Here is a 26,688-nt window from a genome sequence, read left to right as displayed (position 1 = left end):
TCTCTGCATCAGTGTCTCAGCAATGGATGCTCTGCTGTTTTTATCAGCTGTTTGGACTCTCCTTCTGACGGCACCCATTCACTGCAGAGCATCCAATGCAGAGACACATTTCTACAAATCTGATGAAGAAACAAAATAATTTTTTGTACCACAGTTCCTTTACTCCAAAGCCAAAATAGGAAGTTTCTTATGCATCAGAGGCTTTGTAACACAATCCAGTGCAGCTGAGGAGAAGCAGTGCACTAATGTACTGTATGCAACATGGCCTTATGCCTGAATTTGACTCCAGTGCTCTCTAAAAACTAATTTTAGCCGAGTCACATAGCGGGGATCACTAAACACATGGACGGGGAGAGACGCAGGCTTTGGGAGTCAGTACAGAGCTCTGATTTCATCCAGCAGGGATGTTCGGTGCAGAGAAAGACGACTGGCCCTGTGTGACATGTCAACCTGTGATATCAAGACCTTTATGCAGAGTGAAAGAAAAAGTTTGCCACATTTTCAGTGTCTCAGATTTCTCTCTCTCTTATTTTCTTGCGCTAAACACATTTCGTGTGATTTGCTAACTTTTTTCCACTCAGAAATTGCTAGTAAATTTCACAAAGAAATGACAAGTAACACATTAAATGAAAAGTGAAATTTTGAAATAGAAAAAGTATGTTCTTGTAAATTATACTTTTATAATCTTTGTTTTATTTATAAATTTTATTTAATTTGGTATCTTGGCGTGTTCAGTAAAGTACTGAGAAATTATACTTAAATATGGACACAGTGTGTGTTGTACTTGAGTAAAAGTAAAAAGGCTCCACATTTATTAATACTCAAGTCTAATAAAGGTAAAATGATTCGGGTTTTATGTTGTGACGACTGAAACAGTGTTATTTTAGTATCATTGAGATATTTTGAATTAGTTTTTATTTTTATATTTTCTGTTTTCATTTTAATTATAACATTTGTTGTGTGATTTTGTCATTATTTCAATTATTCTTATTATGTTTTAAATATATATGTATAGTTTTTAATATAAAGTTTAGTTATTTTAGTACATCAAGTTAAACTAAATCAAAATAAGTTTTAAATGGAATGTTTTATAAAATAAAAGTTATAAAATTATATTATATAAATTCTATATAATTCTATATTATATACTTTAATTCACATAAAATTTATTTTATTTAATGTCACAAAAAAGATTTTTTCTTATGGCTTTTATTTAGGAAGCAAGTGACTTTTTTCACATTTTATTTCAGTTAAAGTTTAATATATTTCAAGTATTTTATGCTTTAAAGGTCTAAATATAAATTCCCCTTTGAAAAAATGAATAAGTAAATGCAAATGTTTCTCTACAAATTACTCAAAAAGTATAATAATGAAGTATAATTATACTTTACAAATACTTTATCATAATGCGGATGTAAAAACAAGTTATGAAACAAAGTAGGTTGTTTTTCAGTTAATAGAAATCAGCTTTCTTATCAATGTATTGCAGTACATTTACAATATAGCGATAGGTCTGAACCATTTATCGTTTATGCCATACAAATACATCCTGTACATGAAGATAAACGGCCCATTCATAAAGACTCCATACGTTCAAACTCAAAGACTGATCTATGGTGCAAAAGCTATTAAAGGTGTATATTAACCACAGAACAGACGCAGGGTCATGCTCCATGTCAGTGCTCATCAGACTAGAGTCCTGTGTTTGTTTGGATCTCGGTCTGGATTACATCTGATGGCTGATCCACTGAAACACATCCGATAAACTTTACCTGGAGGTCAGATTAACGGGTGAAAAACAGGATGTGCTATTTCAGATTTTATGTGCCATTAGCAGCTTCACGGTCACTGTTTGTCTCTCAGTAAGAGGACACTGGATCAAGAACCTGTCAATAAAGATTCTGCTCTTATCAACATAAACAGGAGAGAAGTGCAGTTTAAGAAATGCTGGACAGGCTGTTGTTGAGTTACTGATATCACAGACCTGTTTACTGAACAGAATTCACGATTTTTCTATAATAAAATGTACAAAAACTATACAAATACTGTTCAAAAGTTTGGGGTCAATAGAATTAAAAAAAAATTTTTTTGATAGAAGTGTCTTTTGCACACCAAGTCTGCATTTATTTGATCAAAAATACAGTAAAAACAGTACACATGTGAAATATTAGTTTTCTATGTGAATATATCGGCAAATGTAATTTATTTCCGTGACTGCAGCTGTATTTTCAGCATCATTACTCCAGTCTTCAGTGTCACATGATCTTCAGAAATCATTCTAATATACTGATTTACTGCTTAACAAACATTTCTGATTATTATCAATGTTGAAAGCAGTTGAACTGTATTTTTGTGGAAACTGTGATGCATTTTATTTTTCAGGATTCACAGATGAATAGAAAGTTCAAAAGAACAGTCCCAGATGTTTGCACGGTAGTGCATTTTACATTCACAAGTTGCAGGCAAAACTTCAACAGCTGTAAATTTCATGTTGATATTTTAACAGTAATAATCATAAAGGCTGAAATCCTTGGACTCTCACTGGCCGTGTGCTTTGAACTCTCCTGTTCACTTGTTTTGCTTGAAGAGTCTGGAAGTGTTTCAGCGTGCCATAACCGTAAAAATGAAACACAAAGTGCTGCCAGTGAAATTAAAAGATGAGGCAAGAGCCCTTGATGGACAGCAGCATCACAATCATACAGTGAAGGGCGGTCGTCGCCTCTGTTATGTGACTCTGTTCCAAAATTTATGTATAGCATGTACTCTTTGTGTTGGCCAATGCACTGGATTTCAAGGTACCACTGTACCAGAACACTGCAATGCTTGCAATGCTCGACCACTTAAGACGATGTTCGTGAACAACTTGTGCTGCTTTTTGACAAGACCTTTATTTCTTCATCAGTTTAACCGACACTGATATGATCTTTTAATACATCACGGTGAGTAATGGCTTCTTCTCCTGCTATTGCTGTTTGCAATAGCAGCAACAACGCTCTTCTGTTCCGATCAGGACCTACTCATTGTCAAAATCATACTCTAGATTTAATACTGTCACATGGAATTGATGTTAATGGTGTTGAAATTCTGCAGCAAAGCGATGATATATCAGATCCATATAAACTCCATATAGCTAAAGCTGTAAATTCAACTCCTTCTTACAAGTATGGTAGAACCATCACTTCTACCACAAAGGACTGCTTTGTAAGTAATCTTCCTGATTTATCTCAATTCCTCAGCATATCCAACAGCGCAGAAAAACTTGATGATGTAACAGAAACTATGGACTCTCTCTTTTCTAGCACTTTAGATACAGTTGCTCCTTTACGCTTAAGGAAGATTAAGGAAAAGACTCCAACACTGTGGTATAATGAGTATAGGAGCCATGTAAACATTTATGTGTGATGTCATGTGATCATGGGAAAATGTGGGAGTGTCACTCCAGTTAAAGCACCTGTTGTGAGGAGAGGAAGGAAGGAAGGGGGTGAGTGCGTCTTTGGTTGGCTTTTGGGCCGCTACAATGAGCACACTCGGGCCCTAAAGAGAGCAGCCCGGAAAATGGAGTGCAGCTGGAGAAAAACAAAATTAGAGGTATTTCGTATAGCTTGGCGGGAAAGTACCATATCCTACAGAAAAGCATTAAAAACGGCTAGATCTGATTATTTTGCATCTCTTTTAGAAGAAAACAAACATAACCCCAGGTATTTATTCAATATAGTGGCAAAATTAACAAAAAATAAAGCATCAACAGTTGTTGACATTTCTCAACAGCACAGTAGTAATGACTTTATGAACAATTTTACTTCCAAAATCGATACTATTAGAGATCATATTGTAACCATGCAGTCGTCAGCTACAGTATCGCATCAGATAGTGCACTATAGATCCCCTGAGGAACAATTCCACTCATTCTCTACTATAGGAGAGGAAGAATTGTATAAGCTTGTTAAATCATCTAAACCAACAACATGTATGTTAGACCCTATTCCATCTAAACTACTAAAAGAGCTACTTCCAGAAGTCATAGATCCTCTTTTGACTATTATTAATTCGTCATTGTCATTAGGATATGTCCCCAAAACCTTTAAATTGGCTGTTATTAAGCCTCTCATTAAAAAACCCCAACTTGACCCCAAAGATCTAGTTAATTACAGACCGATCTCGAATCTCCCTTTTCTGTCAAAGATAGAAAAGGTAGTATCCTCACAATTATATTCCTTCTCAGAGAAAAATGGTATCTGTGAGGATTTCCAGTCAGGATTTAGACCATCCCATAGTACTGAGACTGCTCTCATTAGAGTTACTAATGACCTGCATTATCATTATTTATTATTATTATTTAGTCATTTAGCAGACGTTTTTATCCAAAGCGACTTACAAATGAGGACAACAGAAGCAATCAATTGTAGTATTAAAACAACTTGAAATTCAATAAAAATGACAAATGCATACAACAAAATTTCAAAACGTAACATTTACATGAAAAACAAACAAATAAATAAATAAAGCTAAAAACAATTCAAAATATTAAAGAACAAAAGGTATGAGTATAATAATGATTCTAACATAACACTAAGCCAAACACCAAAAAAAAAAAATCATCTGATTTTGGTTGTATCTCTTTATTAGTTCTACTGGATCTTAGCGCTGCGTTCAACACTATCGACCACAACATTCTTTTGAATAGACTAGAAAACTTTGTTGGCATTAGTGGAAGTGCATTAGCATGGTTCAAATCGTACTTATCAGACCGCCATCAATTCGTAGCAGTGAATGAAGAGGTATCATATTGCTCACAAGTGCAGTATGGAGTACCTCAAGGCTCAGTACTAGGACCGTTACTTTTCACGCTTTACATATTACTCTTGGGAAATATCATGAGGAAACACGGGGTTAGCTTTCACTGTTATGCTGATGATACTCAGCTCTATATTTCTTCGCGGCCCGGTGCAACACACCAATTTGAGAAACTTATGGAATGCATAGTCGAATGCTTAAAAAACTGGATGACGAGTAATTTCTTACTGCTAAATTCTGAAAAAACAGAGGTGTTAATTATTGGACCTAAAACCCCCACAAGTAATAACCTAGATCACTGTCTAATACTTGATGGCTGCTCTGTAAATTCTTCGTCATCAGTCAGGAACCTAGGTGTGCTATTTGATGATAATCTCTCCTTTGACAGCCATGTTTCTAGCATTTGTAAAACTGCTTTTTTCATCTTAAAAATATATCTAAACTGAGACCTATGCTCTCAATGTCAAATACAGAAACGTTAATTCATACGACCTCGAGGCTAGATTATTGTAATGCTTTATTGGGTGGTTGCTCTGCACGTTTAATAAACAAACTCCAGCTGGTTCAAAATGCAGCAGCTAGAGTTCTTACTAGAACCAGGAAGTATGACCATATTAGCTCGGTTCTGTCAACACTGCACTGGCTCACTATTAAATATTGTATACATTTTAAGATCTTGTTAATTACCTATAAAGCCCTGAATGGTTTAGCTCCTCAGTACTTGAGCAAGCTCTTATCGCATTATAGTCCTTCACGTCTGCTGCAATCTCAAAACTCTGGCCATTTGATAATACCTAGAATATCAAAATCAACTGCGGGCGGGAGATCGTTTTCCTATTTAGCACCCAAACTCTGGAGCAATCTACCTAACACTGTTCGGGAAGCAGACACACTCTGTCAGTTTAAATCTAGATTAAAGACACATTTCTTTAACCTGACTTACACATAACACACTAATACACTTCTAATATTCAAATCCGTTAAAGGATTGTTAGGCTGCATTAATTAGGTCAGCCGAAACCGGGAACACCTCCCATAACACACAATGTACTCGTTACATCGTAAGAAGATTGACATCTACGCTAATATTAGTCTGTTTCTCTCTTATTCCGAGATCACTGTAGCCACCCGATCCGGTCCGTATCCAGATCAGATGGTGAATCAGCACCTAGAGATGACCTCTACAGCCCTGAATGTCAGTGGAGACCAGGACACCTAGATGAGCACCAGAGACAGATCCTCAGTGAGGACCCAGCCACTAGACAGCCATCGGGAAAGACCACTGGAACTAGTTGAGCCCTTACAATCTGGTTCATCTGGTCAGAGGAGAACTGGCCCTCCGACTGAGCCTGGTTTCTTCCAAGGTTTTGTTCTCCATTCTGTCACGGATGGAGTTTTGCTTCCTTGCCGCTGTCGCCTCTGGCTTGCTCAATCAGGGACACTTCATTTCCAGCGATATCGTCGACCTGATTGCAAAGTTTAAATTGCACTATTTAAACTGAACTGAGCTGGATGATGACATCACTGAATTCAATAATGAAATGCCTTTAACTGAAAATAGAGTGTTTAATCTTGTTATTTTACATTATTGACACACTATTTTCCTATTTTAATATTGTGCAGTTGCTTTGACACAATTTGCATTGTTAAAAGCGCTATATAAATAAAGGTGACTTGACGTTCTAGTGCAAGTATACTTAAAAAAAAAAATGATTAATTGAATTTACTAATTTTTTTTAAGGTAAGTGAATGCAATCAGTTTATTTTGGTTACAAATAAACAAATTTTGTTGAAAGTTAGTCAACTAAATTTGTTTATTTAAATGTAGCTAAAATAAATTGATTGCAACCACTTACCTTAAATTTGTTTTAGTAAATTAAATTAATCATTCAACCAAGTAACGAAAACTTTTTTTGAAATATCAATGCATTCCCACTGCTGTATAACCCTGTAAAGCTTAATATATGAAATAATAGTTTAAAAAATATATTTTTTATGGAACGCTATAGACAAAATATTAAAAAAAGTGTATGTTAGCTTTTTGATACATCAGGTTTTTATGACTCATATAGGTTAATCTGATATAGTGACATTATGAAGGAAAAATATGCAATTTGCTGCAGATGCTGATATTTATATGGACATTTCTATATGGATATAGAAATTCTGATGCTTATAATGTCAATGAGATCTTTATAACAGTATAGCAGGTCATTTACATATCAGTCATCACTCTATATCTCCAATAATATGTCTTAGTAAGACGATATTTAAATGCTTAGTTTGATGATCAAAACATAAAGCAGATTTGAGAGTCACTAATTAAAAAAAAAAAAATTCATAATCAAGTAAAGCCAAGCTGCTTCAGTCCAGAAAATGTTCATCTTAAATATTACTAACTTGATTAAAAACTCTAAACTATCAATGTAGCATATTGTGTACAACATGTTTTTCAGCAAAGTTTTGATGATCAATTAGACGCCTATCAAACATGATACATTAGATTTTAGGGTTAAAGAGATTAATAACAGATTTTCTCCATTCCAGGAACTTCATTTGCACGTCTGACCAACAAATGTCTGCAAACGAGAGACAAATTCATAAAAATCTCTGCATGAGAACAAATTAGGTTTAACTTCCAGTCAAGCGTGAGGGCAGCTACTGCTTGAGGATATTATATAACTTCAACAGGTTGGTGGTTGTGACCTTTGGACAGTTTTTCCCAGACAGTTGCTAGTCTTGTGTTGATGATAAAGATTTACTAAATTCCAGATGCTGTCAACACTTCAGAACAGCATCGTAACTGTTATCTGAGCTACAAATATCACAGCTAGTGATCTATTAGTCTGATACGAAGGCCTCGGGTTGTGCGTCCGCTGTCATTTTATTAGAAAAGGTGACTTTATTCTAAGAATTCAGTTTTATTAAACTATAATATCAATCTGAATTCTCAGAAAGGTCTATTTCAGTCCACTGCTAATATTTCTATGAAGCCATTTTCAAAGACAAAGCCGTTTTATGAGATTTATAGTTTACATGAACTTCAAAGCTCTGGTTTTGACCTGTTCATTTGATAAATTTATAAGTTTGCACGCTTCAACAATAAGTTCTTAGAAACGCCACGGGTCAAATCTTTACTGTCAAGAGCACATATTTGCTCAAGCTTGTCAATCCTGGAAACAAGTCGTACTGTAGATACTTGTTTCAGTCAAGATATGAGGACTGTTGTTTTTATTATGTGCCACTTTGGGTTTCCTTGCCTTCCATATAAATATAAACCTTACTGTTCATCGGTCGAATGAAAGGACAGTATCTGTGTCATAATTCACCGGATAGGATAATTGTTACTTTTGCACTTTAAACAAGAAAGAGCACACACACACACACACACACACACACACACGTTGGTTTTTGTGGTTTATGGGGACTCTCCATAGGCGTAATGGTTTTTATACTGAACAAACTGTGTGTGCTATTGCCCTACACCAACCCTACACCTAAACTTAGCCCTCACAGGAGACTTTGTGCATTTTTAGATAAAAAAAAAAAACACCATTTAGTATGTTTTTTAAGCCTTTTGAATTACGGGGACATAGGCAGTGTCCTCATAAACCACCTTCATATTGTAATACCTCTGTCATACCCATGTCATTATACAAATTTATGTCCTCATAAACCACATAAACATGCACACACACACACACACACACACACACGCATCTTTGTTATCAAATAGCTCCCTCCTGTGGTTGACAATAAGTCTGGAGTGGTAATACCTGATCACTGAAAGCAGTTTCCACCAATAAAAAAAGAAAGCTCGTCATAGTCAAGGGCAAATCTAAGCCAATGGGATTCGTAAGAGTCGACAAATGGGCGGGACTTCAGCCATTTGCGTCCGCAAACGTTGTTGTTGGAAGAGAAGTCGATTCAAGAAGCCATTACGCTGCGCAATTGTATCAGGACAAAAACGTACTATTTTTACGTATTCTACGCAATTTTATATCACCCCCCCCTTAAGTCCAATTAATACGTTATGGCATCTCAGGCCAAAAAGAGAAAAACGAATTTCTCCGAAAGGGAGGTGGAGATCATCGTGGAGGAGATGGAGAAGCAAAAACACATTTTAGTGAATCATTTTAACGCGGGCGTCACGCACATCGCCAAGAACAGCGCGTGGATGGAGATCCTGAAGCGCGTGAACGCAGTGAGCACCTGCCAGCGCGAGCTCGCGGAGGTCAAGAAGAAATGGTCCGATCTCAAGACGGAGGTGCGGCGCAAAGTGGCCCAAGCGCGGGCGGCCATGGAGGGCACGGGGGACTGCAGCAGCGTGCCCGTCATCCTGAGCTCCATGCAGCAGCGCATCTGCAATCTGCTGGGAGAAGCCACCATCATCAGCCTTCCTTCCGCCGAGATCACGGTGCCGCAAAGTAAGACACTGGCGTTACTCCTGCGTAACTTCACATGCGTAGACTCCCACAGCTGCTACTCTCACTTACGCACAGCGTTTGGATATGAGTGAGATCTGGGGTCTGGTTATATCCCCTACAAATACAACTCACTAAACACTTTAAAACACACAGACATGTACAAGATATTTTCTCTGTTTTGGAGGAATGAACATCTTTAAATTATACCATATTTATTGCATCACAATACTTTGCTATAAGTTAGGGGTGGATAAGTTTATCAGTTGTTTATTGATCATGCAACAATACATATTACTGTTATAGTTTTCATTAATAATCATTGCTATATAGATGATAGCTTTCTCTAGTGCTCTTATGAATGTTTTTAGCATGATTTGTGAAAATGTAACTACTACTGAATGATATAGCATTGACTTCTTCATTTCTAGTGTTTGCTATTTTATTTCATTCTGTAACCTAGCTACTTCTCATTTCTTTTGATAGCGTTGGTAACGTTTCTGAGAGATAATATCATGATATTTTTTTTGCTTCCCTGACCGAATGTGCTCTCCTGTCATTTTGGAGAATAAAGCCAGAATTGTGACATATAAACTTAAGATTTGAGAAAAAAAAGTGTCCAAATTATGAGAAAATTTGTGAAACAAAAACCCAGAATTGCAAGAAAACTCCAAACTGTAGGATATATACAAAAAAATCAGGAAAAAAGTCAGAATTGTGCAATAAAAACCCAGAATTGTAAGAAAAAGTCCAAATGGTTGCATATGAAAAAAAAGTCAATATAAAATTCTGAGACATAAACTCTTCATGTGAAGGGAAAAAATCCTAATTGTGAGAAAAGGTCCAAATTGTGGGATATAAACACAAAACTACAAGAAAAAAGTCCAAATTGACAGATAAAATGTCATTTAAAAAAATGCCTTTAAAGATGTGTATTGTAATTCAAATATACAGATATAAATAGATAAAGTGCACTAAAATAAGCTCTTAAATGTCAATTTTGGATGTTTGCTTTCCTCTCGTGTGGAAGAAGGCATGATATAAAAGCAACATAGCTCAAAACTCACACGCATGAAAAAACTAAGGCTTTGCCTGCAGTTTCATAGTGATGTAATCCTGAAAGGAAAACGATCAATTATTATTTATTATTATTATTATTATTATTTAGTCATTTAGCAGACGCTTTTATCCAAAGCGACATACAAATGAGGACAACAGAAGCAATCAATTGTAGTATTAAAACAACTAAAAACAGATCCAAAGCTAAAAGTTAAAACTTTATAAATACTACCTATACACATTTTAAAAATAAAGAAATTCAATAAAAATGACAAATGCATACAACAAAATTTCAAAACGTAACATTTACATGAAAAACAAACAAATAAATAAATAAAGCTAAAAACAATTCAAAATATTAAAGAGCAAAAGGTATAAATATAATAATGATTCTAACATAACACTAAGCCAAACACTAAAAAACAACTATATATATGTATATGTACAACCACACACACATACATGCATAAATATATATACATACACATTTATAAATTCAATATATCATTTAATTTCCATTTAGTTTGTTGAAGTATGAAAATAACTCAAATTAAATAAAACTAAAACTTAATAAAAGATCTATACAGACATAATAAATTCAGACATTAACTAAAATTAAAATAGATAAATACAAATCACGACAGTACAGTTTATTAGTAATCCTAAGAAATAACACACATGCTAAAAACAACAACTTACACATAATAAGAGATGGTTATAAAAACTGAAATAGAAGTGAAGCAAGTAGTAGAAAAGAGAAATAAAAAGCGATAGCTACTTCTATCCTTTACCGGTGTCGATGGCCTTTACACTCTTCAGTCTTCACCCGAGGAGGACTTCACACGACGGCTGCCGCGGTAAACTAAGCTTTTTTTATACCCATCTAACAAAATACTAATTGAACTTAGCTGGACACACTTTCCTTATTTTTCCACAACAAATGGGCAAGCAAGCGCAGACACTGACAAGATACTCGAGACAGAACGAGACCAAACGCCATATCAGCACGTCTCCACACAGCAAATGTGTGTTTATGCTTTATAACTTACATTTTGAGTTTTAAAAATTGAAATAAAAATGCGATTCTCTCTTCACAGGCATTCAGCCAGTGGCCGCAGCAGCGTGTGAGATAAAAACTCTTGAAGGTACGATTTTTAGCTTGACTTATGATCTTCATAAGCCTATTTTCTGTTTATAAAAGCACAATAGTGACCCTGGACCACAAAACCAGTCATAAGGGTCAATTTATAATAAATGAGCTTTCCTTTGATGTATGGTTTGTTATAAGAGGACAATATTTGGCTGAGATACAGCTATTTGAAAATCTGTAATCTGAGGGTGCAAAAAAATCTAAATATTGAGAAAATCTCCTTTAAAGTTGTTCAAATGAAGTTCTTAGCAATGCATATTACTAATCAAAAATGATGTTTTAATATATTTACGGTAGGAAATTTACAAAATATCTTCATGGAACATGATCTTTACTTAATATCCTAATGATTTTTGGCATAAAAGAAAAATGTATAATTTTGACCCATACAATGTATTGTTGGGTATTGCTACAAATATACCCCAGCGACTTATGAATGCTTTTGTGCTGCAGGGTTCACCAGTGTTAGGAAGGTTACTTTGGAAATGTAATGGGTTACAGATTACAAGTTACCCCGTCTAAAATGTAATAAGTAGTGTAACTATTTCAATTGCAATTTTAATGTAACTGATTACAACTGATTCCTTTTTGATGACCTTTCTAATGTTTTCAATTGTTAATCACATTCAAACATGTAAAGCAGGCAGTTTTCACCTTACAGTAGTACTCAACACTGATTACTGTCACTTTCCAAATCCTCCATCACTTGAATTAAGGTTATAATCATTTAATTTTAAAGCACAGCCACCACCAAATCAGACTTTGAGATCATTAAATACCGATTTAAAACCATAACAAGAAATAGTTTAGGAGCTACGGTACTGTTTTTTAAATCAAATCTTTGCACAGTTATGATGGGAAACACTGGCATCTAACAATGCTTTGGAGAAAAAATACTGTTAATCTTAAAAAACAAAGCATATGCATAAAACCAAATAGTAAATAAAACAGTTATGGAATAAGCACATGTCCTATTCTGTGTCCTGAAACATCGGTGTCTCATATTTTAGAGCAGTCAATTTATGAAAGAAATCAATTAAATCTCTATTTGTGTGAAAATATTCAGATCGTTAACATTTTCATAAGTAACTGTAATTTAATTACACATTTTTTAGCAGTAACTGTAACAGATTATAGTTATATTTATTTTGTAATTACAGTTTTTTTCAACAGTTTACACACAAACTGTCAAAGCTGACACTCAAACACCAAAAACACACTAAATCTGCAAAACCATACACTAACTCTCGGCCTTTGACTCAGTTTTCAATTTACATCTAATTCAATTCAATTTAATTTACATATTTGCAAACTCCTCACCTTTCAGTGACAGCTCTCTTTTTTGAGATCAAAATAGGTCACGTATGAGATTTGCTTAGATCCAATGAGAAAGTGTTTTTATGAGGGCAGGATACGTTTTGCATAGTATTTTCTTTACTCTTTAATTCAATAACTATATCTAAAAACAGTAATATTTTATATATTTGAGGTCTGAGATGTGGGAACGGTGATGAGAGAGAGAGGGCAAACATTTTGCATTTTAGGCTTTATTTTCTATATTTTCAGCTTTATTACCAATATTGTCTTAAATAGCCCACATAGCACTTCATCTTTTATAACATGGGATTTTGACCAAATATATTCAATCTTGATTTTTGTAAAATGTTGCAACAAGAAGTTATTTTTTTGTGTGTGTGTGTGAAAAATGACAGTTTTGGACATATAAGGGTAATAAAAAAATATATATTAAAGTAACTTTTTCAAGCTTTCAATCCTTGTATTTTGTCTTGCATGGAAGCCCGGGTTATTTATTGATTGCATTGAATGTGCTCTTAAAAGGCAGGACTTTCAGTAAGGTTGTTTCAATAAGTTTTGCATGTCTAAAAACAGCAATAGTTTTTGTATTTGAGGTCTGAGATGTGGGAACGATGAAGAGAGAGACGGCAAACATTTTGCATTTTAGGTCAGCTAATCAGCTGATATTGTCTTAAATAGCCTGCATAGCACTTCATCTTTTATAACATGGGATTTTGACCAAATGTATTCAATCTTGATTTTTGTAAAATGTTGCAACAAGATGTTAATTTTTTTGTGTGTGTGTGTGTGAATAATTACAGTTTTGGATATATGAGGTAGTAAAAAATATATATTTGTTAAAATACCTTAAATTAACTACAAATAAGCATGTAAAGCAAATATCTTTAAAAGAAATTCTGTGTAAAGCATGCCCCCGATCCATGCAATGTTCTCACCTTTTTCCCCCCTTACCTGTTTGCATCTCTGATTTTAGTTACATGTAACCAGTTACTTCCCAAGCTGAGGGTCACATGTGTGTGTGATTATTCCTCTGCAGCCGAGACGACGTACCACACGCTGGAGGAAGGCATGGTGGAGTACTGCACCACCGAGACGCCGGTGACCGTGACCGCAGAGGCTCCGGTGGAGATGCTGGCGCAGGCCGAGTGCAAGCCGCAGGAACTGAAGAGCCGCATCGCGCTCAACTCCGCCAAACTGCTGCAGGAGCACCGTGTCACCAACCTGCACGTGCGCGAGATCGCCCAGCACCTGGAGAACCAGAGCGACCTGCTGCAGATGATCCGCCGCTCGCAGGAGGCCCAGGCCTGCGCTCAGGAGAGACAAGCCCAGGCTCTGGAGGGGACGCAGGCCGCCCTGCTCGCCCTCATCCAGATGTTCAGACCCACTCTGAAGGACTTGAGGAAGTTTCTACAGAACGCCAACAGCACAAACACTGCACCTGCGGCTGATGCAGAGACTGGAGAAGGAGCAGAGAACGTGCCGCCGCAGACAGAAGATGCACAATAGAGACAAGTGTGTGTGTGTGATGTATAATAGACTAGAATAGACTGTAAATTATTGTACAGCACGGTGCCTCAAAGAGCTTATGTGTGTGTGAATGCTTCAGGGATAGAATGAAATGACGACTTTTATGAGCGTTTTAAAGAAGTGGCCAAAATATAGAAGTTTTACTTCACAAAAGACAATTTGAAGTTACTGTAAAGTCTTTTCAGTTTAAGTTGCTTACATTTGGTTGCTTAAAAATCAAGTTGCAACACATTTAATTGAATTTATGATGTTCAATTGATCCTAAAACAAACATGCAAAACCCTAATCTGGGTCAGAGACCTACAGAAAACACAATTTCATGAGGAAAAGCCCGTGGATCCAGTGACGGAAAAGACTGTGGAGGCTTTTGAGAATTTGCCATTTTTATTTAAGTACGCTAAATAAAGAAACTCCACTCATGTACGAGGCTTCATTTATGATTTATTGATGCTCAACCGTGTGATCAAAGGTCCTGATGTGTGCCACAGGCTTTACTGTAAATATGTCCATTTACATTTACAATTACCTTCGGGTATATTTGTGTTTTACTCGAGTACTAATCAAGCTGATTAACGGTACTCAGATATATTTACAGTTGGAAAAACATACATTTACTATTTCATTTAGACCTTTCAACTATACATACTTCACTAATCACCATGGCTTAAATCTTTATGAAGCATAATCTTTATGTGCTATATTAAGTATTTTTTTGTTTTATTAATATTTTTTCCTCTTTTAGAAAAAAGTAATGGAAATGCAATAATGGATTTTTGCTTTTACCTTTGGAACAAAAATCTAAAACTAAATTATATTTGCCATGGTCTCCCATTCATATAGCAGTTTATTCTACTATATTTCACTTCTGAGCCGTTTTTACACATAATGTACATCTGATATTTGTTGAACATTGAGCTTATTGTATTTTGTCCTGCCTGGAAGCCCGGGTTATTAATTGATTGCACTGAATGTTGTCTTAAAAAGACAGGACTTTGCAACATTTGGCCAATAATGCTTTTACTAAGTAAATTTATAGATATAGTTTATTATAAACAGCTTCCCTACCCCACAGACTGCTGCTGCTGGAAAAGTGTTGAATTTCACTCTTTAAAATATTTACAAACCCTGTTTAAAGAATGTACAGTTATGTTTTTACTTGAATTATATGTTGTTACTTTGACTTTTAATCGATTAGGAGTTTTGATACAGTGTTCCTACCTTAATTAAACAATATCATATAATTTCCCTTTCCCTCAGTTTGATACACAGCTTGCATGTAGGTTTGTTTTTCACTAGATGGAGACAAAGTGTGCCATATTTCATCTGAGGGACTCCATACTTGTACTTTTGACATGGAGAAATTAGCTTTTTTCCTTCATTTCTTGGATATATGTAATTTTGTGCTAACCTACTCTTGTCATAGCACTTGCATATCATTGCTCTTTTGTTAGTTTTGATTGCTTTCATTGTCCTTATTTGTAAGTTGCTTTGGATAAAAGCGTCTGATAAATGACTAAATGTAAAATATATACAATACCAGTCAAAAGTTGCTGCTCAAAAAAACATTTATTATTATGTTGAAAACATAATAATTTTTCAGGTTTCTTTAATGAATAGAAAGTTCAGTAGAACAGCATTTATCTGAAATAGAAATATTTAGTTGCTTTATAAATGTCTTCATCATCACTTTTGATCAATTTAAAGCATCTTTGCTAAATAAAAGTATTATATTCTATAATTTCCTACTGAAACATTATACTGACTCCAAGCTTTTGAACGGCATAATATATAATGTTACAAAAGCTTTTTATTTCAAATAAATGCTGATCTTTGGATTGTTCTATTCATCAAATAATCCTGAAAAAAATTTACTCAGCTGTTTTAAATATTGATAATAATAATAATAATAAAAATGTTTGTTGAGCAGCAAATATTAGAATGATTTCTGAAGATCATGTGACACTGAAGACTGGAGTAATGATGCTGAAAATTCATCTTTAATCACAGAAATAAATTACATTTGAAAATATATTCAAATAGAAAGCAGCTATTTTAAATAGTAAAAATATTTCACAATATTACTGCTTTTGCTGCATTTTGGATCAAATAAATGCAGGCTTGGTGAGCAGAAGAGAATTCTTTTAATCATCTTAATATATATAATTTAAGTGTAAATTACATTTGGAGAATAATACATCCCTTATAAATTACATTTAAAGCTTTTATTATTGGCAACATTAAAATGATCACTGACTGGAGATCAGTGTGTGTGTGTGTGTATGTGTGTGAGTGTGTGTGTGAGTGTGTGAGTGTGTGTGTGTGCGTGTGTGTGTGTGTGTGAGATGTGTGGAATGTGTGTGTGTGTGTGTGTGTGAGTGTGTGTGCGTGCGTGTGTGTGTGTGTGTGTGTGTGTGTGTGTGTGTGTGAGTGTGTGAGATGTGTGTAATGTGTGTATTACGGTATGTCTGTGACCCTCAGTAAGTGTGTTTATATGTTAAACACTGTGGCATCAAATGTTCACACGTTCTAATTTGTTATTTAAGTTTAAATTGTTATAATGTTTTCTTCACATTATTATTATTGTTTTATCCAAGCTTTGGCAATATTGTATTTTTTTTACAGACATGCCAATAAAGCAATTTTAAATTTGAGAGCGAGAGAGAGATGTGTTCAGTTCTGGCATCACCTCCATCGATCTGATCCTGATTCAATCCGATATAAAGCCCTCCTCGTCAATGAAACCTCAGCAGAATCTCATCCTCGAAACACACTCGCTCTTCAGCTAGTCCATAAAACCCAGCTCCTCGCTGACTACAGCTTCAACCTCAAAACCATTATTAAAGAAATGGACAAAAATCTAAAAGACACTCGTGATGAATCTCTAAAAATACACTTTGACCTTCAAAATAAACTCTAAAGCTACTCAACCCTAAACAGAAGCACTAAATTTGCCAATCATTTATTGATTAAACCATTTAAAGAAAGACAAATCCTTTCCAAATACAGATGAAGTAACCATGATTTAGAAATAGAGAGAGGAAGACACAGACAAACATGGACCGAGCGAGAGCAGAGGATCTGTAGACACTGTGATCTACAGCAAACACTTTCTGCTGATTTGTCCTAAATATCACAATATGAGGGAAACATTTCTCCCCAGATTTGAAGCCCTGAGAAAATGCCCTTCTTACTCGGAGAAGATGATAACAGCTGCACTAGCTGCTAAATATATATTAACCATTCACAATGTTAGATGTTACACATGATTAACTTAAAACTGACTTTATCTTTTCATTTATTTAGATGGGTTTTATTTATTATTATTAATGTTGTTTTTTATGTTGTTGTTGTTATATATGTTAATGCTTTGGCAACATTGTGTTATATGGATGTTTTTTGTTTTGTTTTGTTTATTTATTTATGGATATATATTATATATATTTTTGTTTTTATTCTGCTATGTACAATGATTTGGCAATATGTATCTAAGTATGTCATATCAATAAAGCAATATGAATTGAATTGAGAGAGAGACACAGAGAGAGACACAGAGAGAGAGAGTGAGAGAGAGAGAGAGAGAGAGAAGGGGGCGGAGCTTCGTAATATATAGAGAATCTAAACACAAGCTGATCCGGGGACAGACTCTCATCTCATCCAAACACAGAAACACTGAGGACATGATAGTTTCACTCGATTAGTGTTAATGCTGCTAATGTTTCAGAGCTGGAAAGGTTATTACACTGTTCTCGAGGCTCGGAGAGAAAATCCGACGCGTTCGTTTGCGGGTGCGTGAACTGAACAAACCTGACAGGAGCTTTCAAACGCTATTTTCTAAATACAAGAATCATATAACGTTAGGCTACTCAAAGTAGACGTTTATCGATTTGACGTTTATATGTTCTCACGATAGTTGTGATCTGTGTTGTTTTCCCCTCAGATGATCAATGAAAACATGATCCGTTCAGTTCGACCGTTAGAATAAAACCGTCTCGAGCTCGAGTTCATGGCGTTTCTCGTCAAGAAGAAGAAGTTTAAGTTTCAGACTCATGTTACTCTGGAGGAGCTGACCGCCGTGCCGTTTGTCAACGGAGTTCTGTTCTGTAAGATCAGACTGCTGGATGGAGGAGACTTCACTGCTTCATCATCCAGGTAAAACACCTCTTCATCATCATCTGTGAACGCTTCATTTGTTTATTTATGTAGTTCTGGATGCTCAGTGCTGATAGTAATACTGTATTCATGCATCATGGTATTTACATGCTGCTCCAAACTATTAAACCTGCAAAAACGTCTGAAAAGTACCAGATAACTTTTTTATTTTTAATGTAAAACCATGGTATATTAATTTCTGTACTATAGTATTGTTATCTGATGCATTGGATTGCTATCACTGTACCATGATATCACTACAGTGCATTTATAAGGTATATGTTTAAAACTAAATCAGCGTAGTACTATGGTTCTTGTCTTAAAATGATGATAGTACCGTGGTAACGTTACTTGTTGCTGTGCAGCTTTATGAAATTAAATGTTCTTTGCTTTACATTCAGCAGGACCTTTTGTGTGTTATTTAGCGTATTTGAGATGTTATAGTTTTGATTCATGTTTTGAATTAGTCTTTATTTTTATATTTATTGTTTTTATTTTAATTGTAGGGATTTTTTATTTTTTACGTATAAAAATATATTTTTTAAAATCTATGGATTTTAATGATTTGAGCTATTTTTGTGCATCAAGTTAAACTAAATGAAAATGAGAAATGTTGCTATGGCAACTAGCTAAAATAGTAGGTAGCTAAAATTTCAGTTAATGTTTATTTAATGTCAAGTTATAAAATTTGTATTTATTATTTATTTAGTGTTAACTAAGAACTCTCCCCTTTTGTAATTGTCAATATATTTTTTTGGCTGTGGGATTTTTGAGTATTTGGTTCTAGAAGATTACATTTTTGTTACATTTCAGATTCTTCTGACCATTGAGTTGGTTTTAAAGTATCACTGTTAAGAGTGTTGTGATTGGTTGCCAGGGAGTTGCTATTAATGATCTGTTTCTCAGGTAAAGTCAATCAGTTGAGTCTCTGCTGTTTGAGACGGTTGCATGAGGATGTTGATGTTGACATGTGATCAGAGGGAAGTGAAGACAGGCTCACATGTGCAAGATCATCAGTGTCTGTTGAATTGTTGTACTGTCTAGGCCTATATGTTTCACTTCATCCTTTAATAGTTTCATTATTTGTCTGTGTAATCTAGATATTGCATTTTATCGTTGTCCTTTGTTTTACTCGTGACTCAAATGCTGTAGTCTTTCAAACATAAACTCTCAGATTACAGAAACACTGAGTTCAGGTGTCCTATAATTGTAGTAAAGTAAGGTCAGTCTTATGCATAGTCGTTATTTGAGTGTGATTTACAGCTCGGCTGTTGTTTTCCAGGCTGTCCGGTGTCTTTTCTCCTCTTTGCTCATCGCACTCTGAGAATAACAGGAAAGACTCACTGTCCTCCTCATCAGTTGTTGTTTCATACAGCAGTTTTTTCCATCCGTGCATCCCGGTGTTTCACTGCAGGAGTTTTGTGTTGCCAGTTGTGCTATTCTTTGCAATAATATACTCTGATAAATTATTTGCATTTGCAAAGGAATAGTAAAAGAAAACTGCTGAAAATGTGCTCACCCTCAGGTCATTCCAGATGTAGATTAGTTTGTCTTCATCAGATTTGGAGAAATGTGGCATTGCAACACTTGCTCAGCAATGGATGCTCTGCAGTGAATGGGTGCCGTCAGAATGAGAGTCCAAACAGCTGATAAAAACATCACAATAATCCACACCACTCCAGTCCATCAGTTAATGTATTGTGCAGCCAAAAGCTGCATGTAAGAAACTAATCCATCATTAAGACGTTTTAACTTCAATCAGGAGAGAAATCTGCTCATATCAAACAACTTTACAAGCCAAAACAGCTCTAAACAAATATGTGGCTGGATTTTGATGTGAGAGACAACAGGAGATGCACTTTTTCACGGTCATATTTTAGCCGGAAACCACAGTTTACAGGGTCACCAACGTGGTGCCCGCGAGCACCTGGTAGCCCGCATGGAGTCTCTGAGTCGCCCGCCAGCCTGAATTAGCGCCGGACGATAAACGATATCATATCGAGATTATGTTAATAATGATGAAAAGCTGGACATTTTTACTCAATATGGATTAATGTAACATCATATCACACAACATAAATAAATGCTTCAGCAGCCAGTCAGTGTATGTCGCAAATAAGTCTGTTTTGTGTGAATGCGTGGAGTAGTTTCGTCTGATACACAAACTCAAACACACATGACTCGCGGTGTTTTCAGCATCTATGTCTCAATATATGAACACACTTCATCTCCAGAGCTGCTCTGAGAGTCACTTCACCAGCTTTATGCAGTTTAATTTGAGAAAAATTACCGTCAAATACACGCTGAAACTAAAACCAAAACTGAAAGCCCTTCACGACAAACCGCCAAAATAAAAGCCCGGTTTAACTTTTGTATAGATTATATATTATATATTTGACTTTTGTAATCTATTTTGACCTATTATATTACTACTGTGTACTAAAATGCAAGTAATAATAATATTAATAATATAATTTTAAGGAATATCATTCAACCAAGTTATTTTTTTTTATTATTAATTTATACAGTTCCTTATCTGCATCTTATCTGATAAAATGAAAATGCATTTTTTTTTTATCATAAAACACAGAATCCATAAAAAATCAAAAGGAAAACACATAATTTAGGGAAAAATTAATTGTATTTATTGGGGCCCTAAATGAACAGATCGGTCCTCTGTGGAATTTGTGAACAAAGTTATGTTTACCTTCATTGTCAAGGTCTAACAAACGTGGAAAGCATTTCCTTCCCCATTAATGGTAAATTAATATCATGATAAATATTGTATGACATGGAAAAAATTTACTGTGATTAGTCTATTTTTATACATTTCTGGAAATATTTTCCTGGATTGATAAAAACATTGAAAATGCTTGTGAGAAAACAGTAATGTCATGTATGTATTTATATGTGACAATGATTAATCAAATTTTTATTTATTTGGAGTATATTAAACAAGTAGCCCTTGAGACCATTTTATCCTTTCAGGGAGCCCTCACTCACAAAAAGGTTGGTGACCCCTGGTTTAAAATATCTTAATGCTGGATTTGTTTCAGCTTTTGTCTTCTCCAGATGTTAACTGATGGACCGGAGTGGTGTGGATTATTGTGATGTTTTTATCAGCTGTTTGGACTCTCATTCTGACGGCACCCATTCACTGCAGAGCGATGCAATGCTACATTTCTCCAAATCTGATGAAGAAACAAACTCATTTACATCTTGAATGACCTGAGGGGAGCAAATGTTCATTTTTGGGGTTAACTATTCCTTTAAGGCCAGGAACATGCTTTAAAGTAATTTTGATTTCACGTTGACAGATCTGTTTCTAGTTGTTCAGTTTATGAGCGAACCAGTGCCAGACCACAAGCTCTTAAAGGTCTCATTTATTTCTTTTTAACATTCTCATTCAAGTCACACACGTTCTCCTGTCTCCCACCCTTCAAACACACACACACACACACCTCCCAATGCACATAAACCGCTTTTGTTTTAGTGGAGTCCTGGATTGGTTGGCAGGAGGAAGTCAAATGGTAATGCATGGAGACAGTAGACGGACAGAGACGTCAGTGAACGTGAGTGAGAGGATGTTCACAGATCAGACTGGAGTTTGTCTCGTTCGCTTTGAGCCTGTTGGGTTTATCATCCTGCTGTTTGCTTATCTAGATTTTGAGGATTGCAGGATATTGTTGAAATGCAAACAGAAACATCAGAAACGGAAAGTTGCTTGTTGTTTTGCAGGAAGTTTGGTGCTAAATGTGGTGTTTGGCTTCACACGGTTTCAGACAGATGACAAGAATGAGGCCATCACACAGCAATAAATTAGACGTTTGACCCCATTTTATTGCTGGGTGATTTGGCTAGTTGTATAATTATTCATATAATTCATTTCGGTTCAGTTTCAGTAAATCAATTCAGAACTCAATGATTTACTACAGAATATTTGCAGAAGTGCCTGCATAGCATTTTTCATCAAATACATTTTTTGGCAATATATGGAGGTAAAGAATTGTTATATGGGTGCAAATTAATGGAAATGATTAACTATAATCCTTCCTTCTGTCCATTTAGTGAAAAAAAAAAAAAATGTAGAAAACATTACCTAATTTTTTTATTTTTAGTTTTTCAGCATTTAGTCAAACTGTCAAAGTTACTAGTCAAAAGTGGCTGTTTTATTTTATTTATATATATGAAAGTAAAGTAATGCATCAGTAACCAAAAACGTTTGGTTAAACTAAAAAAGAACTCAATTATTTTTTTAAAGACGTGGTAAATTCTTGCATGCAACACACACACACACACACACACACACACACACACAAAACACTATCATGTTGCTTTTTATGTTCTGCCAAGATAACCATGCATATATTCATATAATTAAATGTGAAATAAAAAAAATCAAGGAATGTTATCTACACTTTTTTTTTTTTCCACTAAACAGACACAAAGAACAATTATAGTTAATAATTTATTCATTTGCACCAATATAGCAATTCATAGTCATAAACCGCATTCTTTCTCTCCATATATTGCTTCTAAAAGTTTTATAGCACAGCATGGTTTTTCAGATGAGCTTCTATGATGTATTCTTCACAATTTATCTCCACAACAGTATCAAGTGTGATTCAAAACAGCAAGACAAATGCTGTGACTGCTTTAAATAGTGTTGGACCTATTTTTGAATAGCTATAAATTTGATCAAAAATGACACACAAATGCAGATTTTTTTTATTTCTAGAAATGTAGTATTTTCCAATCCATAAATAGTAGTTTCTCATAGGAAGTTGGGTGGACTGAATCTTCGTTAAGCAGCCTTATAATTAGGAGGGTTTGGCCTGCAGTTAAATTAAATGCATCTCGTTCCTCATACGCCTGTGTGAGCGCTGGGACAATAAGGATTTAGAAGGTTTACTAATTTTATGCATTGACCGCAACACTGAAACAGCTGATGTTTATAGCAGATTCTTCTCAGTTATGTAACCAAAACCTCTCAGTTTGTATTTACTGTCATTTGTAATCATCAGGTTCTGCGCTAAAAGTGTCCAGACACACGCCTCATGTTGGATTCATGATTCACAAGCAGAATGTACTCCGTTTACTACAGAATTGATCGTATTCGAAGAAATGTGGCTGCACATGTTGCTTGGATGCTTTTTTTGTTCTTTCCATAAAAAGCTACATACAATTGGTCCGTATAACGTCAAAATATCTCCTTTTTTTTTTTTTTTTTTTTTCTGTTGTATGCAAAGAAAAAAAGTTCTGATTTTTGGATTGACTTGAGTGAATAAATGTTGAATTTTCATTTTGCTGTTTCTTTAAAGAAAGTAGTTAATTTTCAGTTCATGCAGCCAACATTTTTTGGATTATATGATGATTTGCTTTACTCTGTTTGCAGGCTTAAAGTATTGTAAGTAGTGCTATTCATTGTTACAGGCTGAAAACTGTTTTTACTTAGTGCAACTTTAGTTTTAGGGCTTTTAGATGATGAAAGGAATTTTTCAAAGTTGTAGGGAGGTCTTTTCTAAAAAGCAGCATAACAATCTGTAGTTTTAGAGCAGGTCTGCTATGCCGCTGTTCTTGAAAGGTTAACCATAAAAAGCACAAACCACTGGGTGTGTGGATCGGCCCCACCAGCCTTTTGCCACATGTACAGTTTTCCTCTAATTTGTGAAACCTGTGTGTTTTTCTCCTGACAGGCTGTAGTTCAGTTTAATCACAGGTTCAGAAATACGAGCTGCTGCTGTTACAGGTACTCGTGATTACAGCACTTCAAAGATGAATAAAGTCAAGATGAATAATGCAGATATTCCACTTCACATTAAATTAGACATGCTGCAATGTTTCAGTTCCACTGTAAATATGTTCTTCAGAAAAGTGAAAGATTTTACGGTACTGGTACATTGGCATTGGCACTTGAATTATTTTTTAGTCTTCTCTGCTCACCAAGGCTGCATATGTTTGATCAAAAATACAGTAAAAGCAGTTAAATATTTTTTACAATTTTAAAATAGCTACAGACATCTTTTTCAGAAAATGTTCAGTTAATACCAACACATTCAATGTTTTTTTTGTCATTTATTTTATGTATGATTTTGAATTACTCTTAATGAATTGATTCACCCCAGATGTTGGCACTAAAAAAAACACCAAACAAACAAAAAACTCAACAAGTAAACAGCTTTCCTCAATTTTGAGTTATTTGATTGGACTCCGTTTGATTACAGAGAAAAACAGTAAATAATTGTGAGATGTAAACTTAGATTATAGAAAAACAGTAAAAATTGTGAGATATAAACACTAAATCCAGGAAAAAAAAGGCAAAATTGCGAGAATTATGAAAAAAGAAAGGTCTGAATTTATTTAAACATACATTTCTTAGTATCTGGCTCATAAAGCTCATTATGACTCACTTATAGCGATCCTTGTTTTTCACTGACCATTGGATATGAGCAGATGTGCCGACTGTCTAATTTGCAGTGTGTTTTGTCTCAGACTTGCGGGTTCATAACTGCTGATTTGTGAATCTGTGTAAGCAGATTTTCTGGAAACTGTTGACCGTGAGCAGCTGTCTCTTCCTGACCGTGACAATACTGGGCGATAAGACTATACAATATGCATCCAGAGCACACATATCGACATGTTTCCATGTCCTGCTTTGGGAACGCTCTTATTATCTCTTGCTTTTCTGTCCTCATTATTCAGCGTCCACACAGAGCGGACATTGTCAGGACTTCAGTCCGTCTCATCTGATTACTTCTGCTGTTTACCAGCAACATCAGAGAAGTGCCAAACATCACAAAACAGCAGGATAAGAGGCTTCGGATAGCGTTCAGTCCCTTTGGGGCGAGTGAAATCCCCTGTTGCAATTAAATTTGAACGTTGAACCTCACAAACACAAGATCTGCTTTGCGTTTTGCGCGTATCATGTGATGTTTCAAAGGCCATAAACCCTCCAAATGAGCACGACATGGACTTATCATGATTCAGAGCGGATATTCTGCTTGCTCTCGTAATGAGAGACGGGTCTTTAATGCTGTAAGCAGCTGGGTGGTTCAAAGGGTCAGTCGTTGGCCTTTACGGCTCAGAACTGTAAACGTCTTTGTGGGGTTTGTGTTATGTAATCGGCGCATTTGGATTTATTGTTCGCATTTCGGAAGTCTTGCTCCTCAATGTGCAATAGATATAAATCCAGAACAAGGGCTCATTGGAAACAGTGACATACAGCCTCGGACTTTCTGTCCAGATTTGCGGTTATGCAACTGCGTTTGTAAATCATGCAAAGTCAGCCGGCTGATTGCAGTTGTGCTGTGACCTTTTGACCTCAGCTTTATAAAAGTCACGTGTGACCTTCATTGATTGACGCAGAGTTCAGAACGGTCAATTAGTCACGTGTGCAGCTGATTGATTTAACTCAATGTATTGATTTAATTTAGAGGGGAACTTTTGTATGTGTCTTTTCAACCTCTGGGCATGGATAGTGATGCATATTGTATGCAAAAATGAAAGTTTTCTGCAATCTTCAAAGATGCACTCAAACTTAATAATTGTTGTCAGCTATTCATATGTGTTCAAATGCATAAATCTCATTCAGTCAGTGCATTTTCGTCAAGGCAACTACAGACGTCTTGTTTAGAAAATGTTCAGTTAATAACAACACATGCAATGTTCATTTTGTCATCAATAGTTGCGGCAGTGCATCAAAAAACTATCAAATCAGCAACTTTAATAATTATTAAATTGTTCAGACTTCTTTTGGGTATTTTGGACAACAATATTGTGAATCTCACACATTTTTAGCATCTGTGAGTCAAAAAGCTCATTAACTTGTAGAACAGATCCTAGTCTTCTGTCTAGTTTCAGCTTCTGTGCATGGATAGTTTGATGCATATTGTATGCAAAAACAAGAAGAGATTTCTGATATCTCCAGTTCCAATTTGACAGACTTGATTGTAATTTATCAGAGCATTGTTTGCAGGTTTATTGTCAATCTGCTGAAAAAGTCATGTTCACCAGTCTGCTGCAATTTTTTGACAGGCTAACGAACCTTTAAAAGATATTCAAGTTTTGTTTGAATCACTTAGTAGCAAGTAATCAAGACATGTTGTTGCAGAACTGGATATTCTGTTCTGCTTTTTAGATTTATATCCGATTTACCCACAATTTATAATGATAAAAAAATGAAAGAAATAGATTAATAAACAAAGGAATGTACAATAGGGCTGTGCGATTAATCGAATCGCAGTCGCGATTTGAGACGTTGCGATTTAC

At 35.3% G+C, this 26,688-nt stretch overlaps 3 protein-coding genes across 5 annotated transcripts in view; 2 read left to right on the top strand and 1 right to left on the bottom strand.

Annotated features, from left to right (window-relative positions):
* LOC306849892 (uncharacterized protein) overlaps window positions 1-26,688 on the bottom strand; it is a gene marked incomplete at its 5' end in the record, with an annotated part of 704,045 nt that overhangs the window by 238,559 nt on the left and 438,798 nt on the right. The gene's annotated exons all lie outside the window — the stretch shown is intronic.
* Window positions 8,662-15,783, top strand: LOC306848951 (nuclear apoptosis-inducing factor 1-like). Of its 3 annotated transcripts, none has more exons than XM_079383744.1 (3): window positions 8,662-9,221; window positions 11,375-11,422; window positions 13,781-15,510. In XM_079383744.1, exons 1-3 carry the CDS (start codon window positions 8,828-8,830, stop codon window positions 14,248-14,250), a joined length of 912 nt encoding a protein of 303 aa, XP_079239870.1. In that variant the 5' UTR covers window positions 8,662-8,827; the 3' UTR covers window positions 14,251-15,510. The 3 variants fall into 3 exon arrangements, with proteins under 3 accessions (XP_079239870.1, XP_079239869.1, XP_079239871.1); XM_079383743.1 differs by having other exon boundaries at window positions 8,688-9,221; window positions 13,718-15,783; XM_079383745.1 differs by lacking the exon at window positions 11,375-11,422 and having other exon boundaries at window positions 8,698-9,221; window positions 13,781-15,516.
* The window catches only part of LOC306849512 (early estrogen-induced gene 1 protein-like), a 32,718-nt gene continuing 23,909 nt past the window's right edge, over window positions 17,880-26,688 (top strand). Inside the window, exons 1-2 of the mRNA XM_079384602.1 lie at window positions 17,880-18,056; window positions 18,209-18,420. Of these exons, the coding sequence (XP_079240728.1) occupies window positions 18,275-18,420 (146 nt within the window). The 5' untranslated portion in view covers window positions 17,880-18,056; window positions 18,209-18,274. The remainder of the gene's footprint in view (window positions 18,057-18,208; window positions 18,421-26,688) is intronic.

Source organism: Barbus barbus (assembly GCF_936440315.1).
Source record: "Barbus barbus genome assembly, chromosome: 29".
Taxonomy (NCBI): domain Eukaryota; kingdom Metazoa; phylum Chordata; class Actinopteri; order Cypriniformes; family Cyprinidae; genus Barbus; species Barbus barbus.
This window is presented reverse-complemented; position numbering and strand designations above follow the sequence as displayed.

Coding starts and splice junctions, on each gene's coding strand:
- LOC306848951 (XM_079383743.1), top strand. CDS start 8,828: ATGGCATCTCAGGCCAAAAAGAGAAAAACGAATTTCTCCGAAAGGGAG. Junction 9,222..11,374: donor CGAGATCACGGTGCCGCAAA/GTAAGACACTGG, acceptor CTCTCTTCACAG/GCATTCAGCCAGTGGCCGCA. Junction 11,423..13,717: donor TGAGATAAAAACTCTTGAAG/GTACGATTTTTA, acceptor CTCTGATTTTAG/TTACATGTAACCAGTTACTT.